Here is a 13,653-nt window from a genome sequence, read left to right on the forward strand (position 1 = left end):
ATCACTACCATCAAAAAGACTGGCCGCTGAGAATAATTTCTTCCTTTTTTCCAAAAATGTAAATTTGACATGCTGGGTTCTGATGCAATTTTGTTGGCACACTGTTTCCCGTCACCTATAGGACAATGTTAATGAGTTGGAAGCAGAGATGACTTACTTGGAATGGGCAGGTTACTTTAGGAGGAAAACTTGGGCAGGCTAGGCTGTTATCTGCTGTTTAGAAAAGTGGTGTTGAGGGAGGCAACTTTCACGAACATACGGGTCTCGAAGGACAGCTGTGAAGAGGAGTCACCCACTTAAGACAAAGGTGAGGTGAAGTTATCTCTCTCAGAGAGTCATGTGTCTTTGTACCTCTTTTCCTCAAAAGGTGAAAGCAGGCTTTGAAAACTTTTGTGGCAGAGGCAGATAGCTTCTTGAGAATCAACGGTATGAAAAGCTACTGGAGCAGACAGAAATATAGAGTTGAGGTTACAATCAGATTAGCCACTATCTCACTAAGTAATAGAGCAGCTTGAGAAGCTGAGTGGCCTGCTCCTGCTCCTTAGTTGTACAATCAGACGATTGACGATGCAGAGTATGGCCGAGTATTGGTTTGGTATGTAAAGTCTGCAGGGTCGCAAGTGGCTGGACGACCGTCCCCTTACGTTCCAGAGGCAGAATGAGATTCAAGTAATGAGAAAACCTCAGGCAGTGTACCCTGAGACCAGAAACAGAATCAGAATCATGTTTATTAGCACTGTCTTATACTCTCAGTTGCCACTTTACTAGCTGCCTCCTGCACCAAATAAAGTAGTCATTGAGTGGTTGTTTTTGGTCTTTTGTTGCCGTAGCCCAACCACTTCAAGACTCAATGTGTTGTGTATTCAGAGATGCTCTTCTGCACACCACTGTTGTTATCTGTGTTACAGTCACCTTCCTGTCAGCCTAAACTAGTCTGGCCATTCTCCTCTGACCCCTCTCATTAACACGGCATTTTCGCCCGCAGAAATACTGCTCACCGGATGGTTTATGTTTTTCACAGTATCCTCAGTAAACTCTGGAGGCTGTTGGGCGTGATAACTCCAGGAGATCAGCAGTTTTTTGCGATACTCAAAACTACCCCATCTGGCACCAACAATCATTCCACAGTCAAAGTCACTTAGATCACATTTCCTCCCCATTCTGATTTTTGCTCAACTTCATTCACCCCAGCACAGAACTGTTCCCACAAGCTGTGGACTAATTTTCAAGGACTCTTCATCTCATTTCTCAATATTTATTGCTTCTTTATTTATTATTGGTCCCTTTTATATTTGCACAGTTTGTTACCTTTTGCACATCGGTTGTTTGTCTGTCCTGCTGCGTACAGTCTTTCATAAAATCTATTGTGTTTCTTGTGTTTACCGCGAAAGGCTGCAAGAAAATGTATCTCACAGTCACAAATGGTGATATATACAGTAGGTACTTTGATAATACATTTACTTTGAACTTTGTTGTGTAAAACAACTGAATCTTTTGAGTTGCTACCACGTGATTGGCTGATTAGATACTTGCATTAAAGTACAGTGGTACTCAATAAAAGTGGCCATGAAATTTGTTGTGTTCTGGCAGCAGTACCATATGTTAAGGCATAAATTATTATTATTTACAAAATAAATAGTGCAAAAAAGAGGTATTGTAAGGCAGTGTTTGCAAGTTCATGGACTGTGAGCTTCGACTTGAACAGAACACGTCTGAACTGTTTTAAAATCTACTTTATAGGATTACTTAAAGAATACATTCATTTAAACACATTTGAAAACTAACTTATTATTAAAAAGCATGAAAATAAGGTAAAATAATCTTACCTCTTTTCATAGTGCTGGCAAATGCACACCATACTTTCCTAATATTAGTGCAAAATCTAAAAATTGCATATACTGGAAATTTAAAATAAAGTCAAAGCTGGAAATACTCAGCAGGTTAGTCAGCACCAGTGGAGAGAGAAGTAGGGGTAATGTTTCAGGATGGAGATCTCAAAATAGAACTGTTCTGATGAAGAGTCTTCAATATGAAATGTTCCCTTCATTTCTCCCTCCATAGACACTGACTGACCTGCTGAGTGTTACCAGCATTTTCTATTTACTTCCTTTATTTCTGACAAAAGTACATCTGACTACACCACTGTCATTGGCCGAGTCTGTGATGGTGATGAATTAGCAGGGAGGAAGGAGATTGAAAATTTGGCTGAGTGGTGCCACAAGACCCTCTTACTCAATGTCAGCATAACCAAGGAGCTGATTATTGACTTCAGGAGGACCATGAGCAAGTACTCATTGGGGGAAATCAGCGATGGAGAGGGTCAGCAACTTTAAATTCCTGGGTGCTATAATCTCAGAGGATTTGTCCTGGACCGGCACACAAGTGCAATTATGAAGGAAGCATGGCAGTGCCTCTACTTTCTTAGAAGTTTGCAAAGATTCAGGATGACATCTGAAACTTTGACAAACTTCTATAGATGTGTGGTGGAGAGTATAATGATTGGTTGCATCATGGCCAGATTTGGAAGCGGCAATACCCTTGAACAGAAAATCCTACAAAAAGTAGTGGATCATGCGGCCCTGTCTATCACAGGTAAAGCCCTCCCCACCATTGAGCACATCTACAAGGAGCACTGTTGCAGGAAAGCAGCATCCATCATCAAGGATCCCCATCACCCAGGCCATGGTCTCTTCTCACTGCTGCTATAAGGCCCTCAAGACCCATACTATCAGGTTCAGAAACTCTTCAACTATAAATCTCTTGAACTAGAGGGGATAACTTTACTGAACTTCACTCGCCCTATCACTGAACTTTTCCCACAACCTATTCACCTATTGTAGAATCTTCAATAAAGTATCTTCTTTGATTCTATTGCGTTTCTTGGATTTATTGAGTATACCCGTAAAAAAAAATGATTCTTAGGGTTGTACATGGTGACTTGAATGTATTTTGATAATAAATTTACTTTGACTTCTTCCTCCACCAGATCAGTGTAAGGGGTTCAGTGACCCTGTTTGAATAATATTTTGTAGTCAATAAATGTTGAAGATACTAGATCAAAAATCAAAGGGCTTGAGGAACTCAGCAGGTCAAGCATCATCCGTGGAGGCAGAGAAATGGTTAACATTTTGGGTCAGAATCCTGTATCGGGGCTGAGAGTAGAAAACAGTACTCTAGTCTATGCCTGGTCTCACCAATATAGAGGAGGCTACATCGGGAGCACCGAGTGCAACAGATGAGTTTAGAGGAGGTGTATTTGAATATCTGCAGTTACTCCTGTAGATACAAGTCTGAATAAAGTTGTACAATATTCTGAGTTAATTAGATTGTAAGCATCACGTTCCATTCTAGTGACCGAGAAATAAGGAAGATATCAAAGCACTGGAGGATATGTAAAGATAAGGCATGAAGCAAGATCAAGGAATTGATTGTGGACTTCAGGAAGGGGAAGTTGGGAAAATACTCACCAGTCCTTGGTGAGGAGTTAGCAGTGGAAAGGGTGAGCACCTTCAACTTTCTAGGTGCCAACATCTCAGAGTTTCTATCCTAGGCTCAGCACATTGACGCAATGATGCTGATGCATTAGGCATGCTAATGACTCGAACTTATTGGATGTTTGAGAAGATTTTGTATGTCACCAAAGGCTCCTACAAATACCTTCAGATGTATTGTGGAGAACATTCTGACTGATTCCTTCTGGCTGAAGGATCCTGGCCTGAAACATCATTTCCTTCAATAACCCACATCAAAGTTGCTGGTGAATGCAGCAGGCCAGGCAGCATCTCTAGGAAGAAGTACAGTCGACGTTTCAGGCCGAGACCTGTGTGTTGCTTGAATTTCCAGCATCTGCAGAATTCCTGTTGTTTGTTATTTCCTTCAATAGATGCTGCCAGACCTACTGAGTTCCTCCAGCATCGTGTATATGTGTGTGTGTGCGCGCACGCACGCTGTAGAGAGATAGTGCGTGTGATATAAGGTAGTTTGGAGATACGTCTCTATCCAAGGAGGTTCAAGGTGCTCCTTCCCTCCACTAGCCTGCAGATCACCCTTTGGCAAGGTGTAGCACCTGCTTAGCCCCCTGATCAGGGTCACATGAAGCCATGGGAGTAGGTGGTGCAGCGTATTGATAATGGCTGGGGTCACCCGTCTTGTAAAGACACTGCCCAGATGAAAGCGATGGCAAACCAACTCTGTAGAAAAATTTGCCAAGAATAATCATGGTAAAAGACCATGATCGCCTACATCATACAGCAGGGCACATGATGATGATGATGATGATGCTATAGTGATACACTTTTGAACGGTGATAACTGATTCAATGCTGGAACGTTGTGCCTGTTTGCCCCATTGGTCTAACTGCATGATGAGCACCACTGATTTATATTGGAAATCTTTCTTCTGCCCTCTCAGAGTCTTGATCCAAAATATCAACTTCTACCTTTTGCCTCCACAGAAGCTGATTGATCAGCTGAGTTTGTCCAGTCTACAGCCTTTTTGTTCCAGATTTCAGCATCTGCACTCTTTTTTGCCTTTTAAGGCTTCTGGGAACATGTTCAACTCTGGAATTTAAAATCTGCTGGTATCCCAGTTCAGTCTTCATAAATATATAGTTTTTAAGTTATATTTATAAATACAGCATGGTAACAGGTCCTACCAGACCAAAGAGGCTGCATTGCCCTCTGTGACCAATTAACCTACTAACCTGTAATCTTTGGAATGTGGGAGGAAAGCAGAGCACCCTGAGGAAATCCACGTGGTCACAGGGAGAACTTACAACATCTAACAATTTTTTTCAGAATCTTTCAAGTGTCACATACCTGTGTAGCATACACCCAGCGGCTAGTCGATTAGGTATTCCTGCTCACTAATGAAAATATCTAATCAGCCAATCATGTGGCAGCAACTCAATGCATAAAAACATGCAGACATGGTCAAGAGGTTTAATTGTTTTTCCGACAAATCATCAGAATGGGGAAGAAATATGATCTAAATGACTTTGACCATGAAATAATTGTTGGTGCCAGACAGGGTGGTTTGAGTATCTCAGAAACTGCTAATCGCCTGGGATTTTCATGCATAACAAATTTCTGCGTTTATAGAGAATGGTATGAACAGCAAAAAAAAATCCAGCGAGTGGCAGTTCGGTGGGCAATAATACAATGTTAAGGAGAGAGGTCAGAGGAGAATGGGCAGGCCGGTTCAGGCTGACAGGGAGGCGACAGTAACTCAAATAACCTCGCGTTACACCAGTGGTGTGCAGAAGAGCATCTCTGAAGACACATCACATCAAACCTTGAAGTGGATGGATTACAGCAGTAGAAGACCATGAGCATACACTCAGTGGCTACGTCATTATGTACAGGTTGTAGCTAATAAAGTGTCCACTCAATGTATATGGAAAATATTTTCTCACTTATTTATTTAGTGTACTGTACATTGTTTAATTGGATGCTAATTCTCAAGCATTTTAACACAGAAACTGGTGAGATGAATCACTCCACAATGAACAAGTTAAGTCAAGTTTACTGTCACGGGCACAAGTACATATAGCCAGCTGGTGGTGTGGTGGCATTCGAGGTGAGTGGTCCCCAGTTCAGTTCCAGCTCACTCTTTGCATGCTTTTCATCCGTGCTGCGTTTAGCATCAAGCTAGCAACTTGGCCTCCCAAAAAAAGATTTTAAAAAAAGCTTAAGAAATGGTAAGTTTGCCTCCCAATGCACCACAAGGCGTGAAAAGGAAGAAAAACAAGTGTGTGTACAGCTACAATAAAAACCAGGTTCAGAAAGCATACCAGATATAAATTTTACAGTGCAGTGAAGAGAAGAGCTTGTGCAGAACTAGACAAACCAATTGTCGAACAAACCCACAATTAGATACAAGGTCATTGCAGTGTTCTGTTCAGCTCTCATTCTTTACTTCAGAAATACCAACTGTTGCAACAGTCAACTCCAAGTTCAAGGACCTTTCCAGTGGTTTCTATGAAACAAATTCAGTCTGATAACATTGAGCAAGTTCAAAGGAGGTGTACAGGACTAGTATTTTTTTAACTCAGAGAATGGTAGGTGCCTGGAATGTTCTGTCAAGGGCGGTGGTGGAGGCAAAAATGATAGAGGCATTTAAGAAGCTCTTAAATGGGCCCAGGAATGTGGGAGAATGATGGGATGTGGACTTTGTGTAGGCTGAAGGGGTTAGTTTAGTTTGCTATTTAATTGGCTCAGAACAACATTGTAGGCAGAAAGGCCTGTTTCTGTGCAGTACTGTTCTACTGAAAAGAACTGACAATGTTGTGCCCTCTTGGGCCATCTTTTGGATGAGAAATTAACTGTTTCTTTCTTGAATGAGGCCAGTTCAGGCAACAAAAAGAAATATGCTTTCAGCAAGTAAGGATTACTATGTTCTGACAATGACCCCCCCCCCCACCCCCCGATTGAAACATTGGACATCGAAGATTGCAGTACAGCAGAGGAGGCCTTGCATCTTCTCTAATATTTTGTTTGTTTGTTTTGTGCCATGTCATATGATGAAGGTGATCATTGTCTTTTGCAGGACCATGATTGTTGTTCTTGGCAAATTTTTCTACAGAAGTGACTTGCCATTGCCTTCTTCTGCACAGTATCTTCACAAGATAGGTGACCCCAGCTAATATCAATACTCTTCAGAGATTGTCCGGCATCAATGGTCGCACAACCAGAACTTGTGATGTGCACCAGCTGCTCATATGACCATCTACAGCTTGGCCAAGGGTGACCTGCAGGGTAGTGGAGGGAAGGAGCGCCTTACACCTCCTTTGGTAGAGACACATCTCCAGCCCACCACGTTAATATTTAATCAACAAATAAAAACACTTCAGCTGGTACTTGTCTGTTGGAGCTGCTGATGCTACTGGATAATAACTCCATCTCTCTAGTACCAAAAGAAAAAACTTAGAAAGGAGCAGCAGCATTTATGGAGAGTGATAAAACACTAATATTTCAAGGGGCAATGACCCTTCAGTAGAAGTTCTTAACATTACAAAGACTTCCAGGGCTTCTTTCTCTCTGGCATTCTCAGCTTTTCTTTTTCTCATTTGGTTTCTCTCCTTCCCCTTTTTTGATGCACTTAAAAAAAATTCAAAAGCTCCTCATTGCCAACACAGAAACTGGTGAAAGAGTGAGCCTCATACCTTTGGCTGAAAAAAAAAGTGTATGATGTTCCAAAATAACAGGGTTAAAATCACCCACTGCTGCTTGCATAAAGATAGGTGTTATTCTTGGAGATTTTTATAGTAAAAGAGCAAGGACGGAGGGGCCGGGGGAGCTACTAAACAAGGGGAACCAGTTTAACAAGCAGCGGCAATGCAATTCATCAATAAAACACTGGGGACCACCGTGTTTCTCTTTGCATTGGTCAATGCAAAACCGTCGGCACTTACTGAGAAACCTTTAAATCCTCAGAGCTGGAGGATTTTGTTTTTGAGGTAGCCGGAGGAAAAATAGTACAGTCGACATTTCTGGCCAAGGTTCTTCATCAGGACTGGAAAACAGATGAGGAGTCAGGGTAAAAGTGGGGTAAAAGGGGAGGAAGAATGACAAGGTGATAGGTGAAACCGGGGGGGGGGTGGGAGAGGGAGGTGAAGTAAAGAGCTGGGAAGTGATTGGTGAACGAGATTTAGGCCTGGAGAAGGGGGAAATCATCGGAGAGGGCAGAAGGCGATGGAAGAAAGAAAACGGGGAGGAGCAGCAGAGGGAGTAGATGGGCAGGTAAGGAGATAAGATGAGAGAGGGAAAATGGTGGGGGGGGGGGGGTCCTGACCAAATGTTTGAGATATTGATGTTCATGTCATCTGTTTGGAGGTTAATCAGATGGAATATAAAGCATTGCTCCTCCAACCTGAGTGTGGCCTCATTGCGACAGTAGAGAAGGCCATGGATTGACATGTCAAAATGGGAATGGGAAATGGAATTAAAATGGGTGTCCACCGGGAGATCCTACTTTTTCTGGCAGGCAGAGCGTAGGTGCTCGGCGAAGTGGTCTCCCAGTCTACATTGGGTCTCACCGATATACAGGAGCACCGGACACAGTAGATGACCCCAACAGACTCACAGGTGAAGTGTTGCCTCACCTGGAAGAACTGTTTGGGAACCTGAATGGTAGTAAGGGAGGAGGTGTAGGGGCAGATGTAGCATTTGTTCCACTTGCAAGGATAGTGCCCGGAGGGAGATCAGTGGGGAGGGATGAATGGACAAGAGAGTCACGTAGGCAATGATCCCTGTGGAAAACAGAAAGTAGGGGGGAGGGGAAGGTGTGTTTGGTGGTAGGATCCCGTTGAAGGTGGCAGAGGTTTCGGTGAATTATGTGCTGGACGCGGAGGCTGGTGGAGTGGTAGGTGAGAACAAGATGAACTCTATCCCTGGTAGGGTGGCGGGAGGATGGGGTGACAGCAGACGTACATGAAATGAAAGAAATAGGGTTTAGGGAAGCATTGATGGTGGAGAAAGGGAAGCCTCTTTCTTTGAAGAAGGGGGGACATCTGCTTGGTTCTGGAATAAGAATCCTCATTCTGAGAGCAGATACTGCAGATCCCACCACCAAGCACATCTTTCTGTTTTCCACAGGGATTCCTCCCGACACAACTCCCTTGCCCGATGTAGATTGGGAGACCGCTTAGAGCATAGGTGAAGTTCGTTGTTCGCATAGGTGCTCCGTCCACCAGAAAAAGCGGGATCTCCAAGTGGCCACCCATTTTAATTCCCATTCCTACATGTCAGTCTATGGCCTCCTCTACTGTCACGATGAGGCCACACTCAGATTGGAGCATCAACATTTTATACTCCGTCTGGGTAACCTCCAACCTGATGTCATGAACATGGATTTCTCGAACTTCTGGTAAAGCCTCACCACACCACCATTCCCATTTCCATCTCTGACCTTCATCTCCTTCTAGAGCTCCTCTTCCTTTTCTTTCTTCCATGGTCTTCTGTCCTCTTCCCTTCAGATTCCCCCTTCTCCAGCCTCTTTCACTGATCAACTTCCCAGCACTTTACTCCCCCACTCCCCGTTTCACCTCTCACCCTGTGGTTCTCCCTCCCCTCCCCTCCCCTCCCCCCACTTTCTTACCCTGACTCCCCATTTTCTTTTCCAGCCCTGTTGAAGGGTTTCGGCTCGAAACGTCAACCGTACTCTTCTCCGCAGATGCCGCCTGGCCTGCTGAGCTCCTCCAGCAATTTGAGTGCGTTGCTCAGATTTCCAGCAATCTGCAGATTTACTCATGTTTGTGGAGAAAAGTCACGTGCTTCGGTAGCGCAGCTTCTTATCCGGGGAGTGAGGCACACTCTCAGTACTGCGGTCAGCAAGTGGTAGTTATACTGAACTTTTCTCTCCTCGGACATCGAGTAAAGGAGAGCGGGCTGTTGTAGTTTAATTTACATTGACTCCAAAGCAGTTTGTTGATCGCTTGGTCGTTCTGATCAAAACAGACAATAATTTTGTCTGAACTGAGAGCGGAGCTGAAGGGGTCGGTTACGGTGTTGCTGAGTTAAGCGAGCTCTGTTCCCTTCTTCTACGGAATGATTCGCTCTATCTTATTCTGGATGTTCATTTCGTTCCTTCAGTTCCCTTGCGGATTTGGTGAGTTTTTTTTTGGGGGGGGGGTTGAGTGCCTGCATCTCTTTTTTTTTCAATTTTGAAGAAAGTTATTAAGGTCGTTCTTACCTGCGGACAGATACCGCCCCCACAGTTAAAAATTGACTAACTTTCGTTGGTGCTTAAAATGCACCTTTTATAATGCGTTTAAATAATGTATTGCAACTAGTCGCAAAGAAACTTGCTTCCTTTAATTAAATTCGGGTGAAGTTTTAAGTTTTACGTTACGGAGCCCCCCCCCCCCCAACCTGGAACAGTGCAGCACAGTAAGGCCCACGATGTTGTGCCGACCAATATAAAAGTACTCTTCGATCAGTCTGATGCCTCTTACACAAACCGTAAGCCTCCATTTTTGAAAAATTACGTCCGTATGGCTATGTAACAGTTCTAGAAATGTTTTCTGGTTGATAAACCTCTCACCTCCACTTCCTGCGACAATATGTCTCATCCTCCAATCCTCTGCTGTCACTCCTGTGGCCAGAGAGGATGCAAATATCTAAGTCAGTGCTTCAGAAATCTCTTACCTTCCCCTTTCTGTTTTTTTAAAAAAAATCAACTATTTCTGACATCTCCCCTAAATTTACCACCTATGGATGTCCTCTGGTATTGGCTATTGCTGCCCTGGTGGGGGGAGGGAGGGAAGGAAGGAAGGAAGATGCTGGCTGTCCTCTCTATGCCTCTCATAATCTAATACACCTCCATTAAGTCACTCTCATCCTCCTTTGCTCCAAAGAGAAAACCTATACTCATAAGACATGCTCTCCAATCCAGGCAGCATCCTGGTAAATCTCTGTAACCTTTTTAAAGCTTTCACAATCTTCCTGTAATGAGGTGATCAGAACTGAACACTTCTCTTAAGTGAGGTCTAACTGGAGTTTTATAGAACTGCAACATTACCTTGTGGCTTTTGAACTCAGTCACCTCCTTTCAAAGGCTGGCACACCTTAACATCCCTATTAATTTCATGGCATCTTTGAGGGATCAATGGACTTGGACCCCAAGATCCCCCTATTCCTCCACACTGCCAAGAATCCTGCTTTGACCTTGCATTCTGCAAGTTCAATCTTCCAAAACGTGTATAATTTCATACTTTTCCTGATTGAACTTAATCTGCCCTACTCTATATTGTGTTTAGTTCTGTTTATAACCTATAATAACCTTCTACACTGTCCACACTATCCAGTTCCCATCATCTGCAAAATTAGTACCCCACACCCCCACTATCATATCCAAGTCACTTATGAAATTCACAAAGAGCAAAGGCCACAGAACAGATCCCTGCAGAACATCGCTGGTCACCGTGTCCGAGTAGAATTCTACTACCACCTTCTGCCTTCTGTGGGCAAGCTGATTCTGAATCAATCCCATGCCTCCTGATTTCCTGGATGAGCCTGCCATGGGAACCTTGTTAAAAGCCTCACTGGGATCGTATACGTCATATCCATGGCCCTACTTTTGTTAGTTTGTTTCATCACCTCCAACAAAAACGAGGTGCGACCTGCCCTTCTCAAAGCATGTTGACTATGCATAATCAGACTATGCTGTTCCAAATCCTCGTAAATCCTGTCCCTAAGAAATCTCTCCAATAGTTTGCTCACCACTGACGTAAAACTCACTGATTTATCATTTCCAGGATTATCCTTATTACTTTTCTTGAACAGCAGAATAACACTTGCCATCCTCCAGTCCTCTGATACCACTCCAGACCAGAGAGGATGCAAATATCTTCATCAATGCCCCACCAATCTCTTCCCTTCCTTTCCTTAATAAGCTGTGCTATATCTCATCTGGCTCCAGTGACTTGCTTATCCAAATGTTTTTCAGAAGCTCCAACACCACTTCTTCCTTAACCTTGACTTGCACTAACACATTATTAGCCTGTTCTACGGATGACCTCGTGTTCATCAAGATCCCTCTCTGTGGTGAACACTAAAGCAAGTTATTCTATAAGAGCCTACCCTACCTCCCCTGCCTCGAGGGACATGTTTCTTGAGCGGTTCCCTGGTTTATAAAGTATTTTGTAATCTTATTCAGATTTATGATCATATGGTTTATAAAGTTTATCCAGATGTGAATGGTTCAGTTTATGGTGAGAGACCTTTTTTTTTAAAAAGTTTAATATCTTAAGCTATTCTGTAGGTAAAATAAACTTTAAACGACATACTTTGTATGTCTACTTAGACTATGCCCTTTCCGTTCAGCTTTTAAACCATTTAAAATTCTCTGCAATGCTTAGTAGGATTAATCTGAATAAAAAGAAATAGTAGTTGTTTGTTGCATTTTACTGAATGTGATTATGAACAGTTCTTTGCTGCAAAGGGAAAGGGTAATTAACTTTTGTCTTTTTATTACTGCCTTCTGTTACAAGAAGGGGGGAAAACATTTATCTGGTCCTCTTCATAGGCGGGAGTCCCTCAGAGCTAGTGTTATGATATGGGGAAACACTGAAGCCAGTTTTAGCATAGTCAACTGTGGTGGAAATTAAAACTCAGGTTCAAGTTTACTGTCATCTGACTGAACATGTATACAAAGGTAATGATGTACCCACAAAACATCTATCACAGACAGCATTAAGACAAAATATTGGTATAAATAAGTTGATAAAATATAATTCAAAATGCGTATAGTGCTCAGCACAGATAAACAGAACAGTCGATGGATCACTGTCCCAGTACCGAAACTTTGTTGGTGCTCGGGATATTTATTAGTCTCATAGCTTGAGGGAAGAAGCTGTTTCCCAGTCTGTCAGTCCCAGTTCTGATGGTAGTGGATCAGTGTGATTGTGGGATGCCTGGTAAGGATCCTCAATAATGCTCTGGGCCCTTCGTATAAAATGCTCCTGGTAAATGTCACAACTATGATATGGAGACCCCAGTGATCCTCTTGGTGGGTTTTACTATCCTCTGTCACGTCTGGCGGTCTGGTGCCTTGCAGCATCTGTACCACACAAAGATGCAGCAGGACAGGACACTGTTAAGGGTGCTCCTGTAGAAAGTCGTTTGAATCAAATCACCTCTTTCATTTCTTGCATAAATAATAAATACAGACCGGTATATGGTCTGCTGTTCCTCAAATTGAGGTAAAATGTTTTGTCTGTACCCGTGAAGGCCTTTGATTTTGTGTCTCAAAAAAAAAGGGACTCCTGTGACACTTGCAATATGGCACTGAAGCAGTAGCCAAGGTTACATGCGCAATATCCCGGCACGTGCTTTAACTGACTACTTCCAACTCTGGAATGAGAAACTTGATCAAATGGTAAGGGTACTGACTTGATTTTTGAGAGCATTTTAATGGTGCAGTGTGGAATCCTTAATTGTGTGATTAAACTGTTTCTTCCAGGCAGGTCGGGAGGAAGCCAGCAGATATTATCAATTTTTTTTTCTTTACAGATGTTAGAGTGCACCTGTTTTATCTATAAGTAGTCCATGGAATAACAGCATAACTAGAAAGAATTAAAAGTTGACTCAGGCCCCTGTATTATGACTATGATGCTTGCTTGCCATAGATCTATTTAATGCACATAAACTGTTGACTAACCTGAACTTTAATTATAATATGTATAGCGCTTTTAATCCATTGATACGAATAACAGACAAGTTGAGTGTTGATTCCATCTGCATATTAAATTTGACACCTTTAATGATGGCAGACTTAGTTCAGTGCTCTTTTTACATTAATCTGTGGTTTAATAATTTGCATTAAGTTCTGTATTTGATTATATAGTGTATATATAGTAGAAGCAAAATTGTGCTATGTGTTGCGGCTGCTTTCAATAAAAAAATATTAGAAAATATTTCTGAATGTTAGGACTTGTTTTGCTTTGCAATACTTGTGTCAACTCTTTGAGGATTAGAGAGGAAAACTGTGTTTTTGTGGAAGACACTTTGTCAAGGACAATCCATTTCTCACTGTCCAGGAGACAGGGCAATCTTGTCTAGGAATTTTTTTGAAATGCCTTTTCCATGCTGACTCCATCTATTGTTCCTAAACTCTTCTCCGTTATTAGCTGTTAAGTGAGTCCTTGGGCATTTG

General features: G+C 42.6%; 1 protein-coding gene across 1 annotated transcript in view; it reads left to right on the forward strand.

The window, feature by feature from the left end:
* The first annotated feature begins 9,102 nt into the window (after positions 1-9,102).
* The window catches only part of mertka (c-mer proto-oncogene tyrosine kinase a), a 175,630-nt gene continuing 171,079 nt past the window's right edge, over positions 9,103-13,653 (forward strand). The window contains exon 1 of the mRNA XM_063040701.1: positions 9,103-9,606. Within this exon, the coding sequence (XP_062896771.1) occupies positions 9,546-9,606 (61 nt within the window). The 5' untranslated portion in view covers positions 9,103-9,545. The remainder of the gene's footprint in view (positions 9,607-13,653) is intronic.

The sequence above is a fragment of the Mobula hypostoma genome, chromosome 2 (genome assembly GCF_963921235.1).
Source record: "Mobula hypostoma chromosome 2, sMobHyp1.1, whole genome shotgun sequence".
Lineage (NCBI taxonomy): Eukaryota > Metazoa > Chordata > Chondrichthyes > Myliobatiformes > Myliobatidae > Mobula > Mobula hypostoma.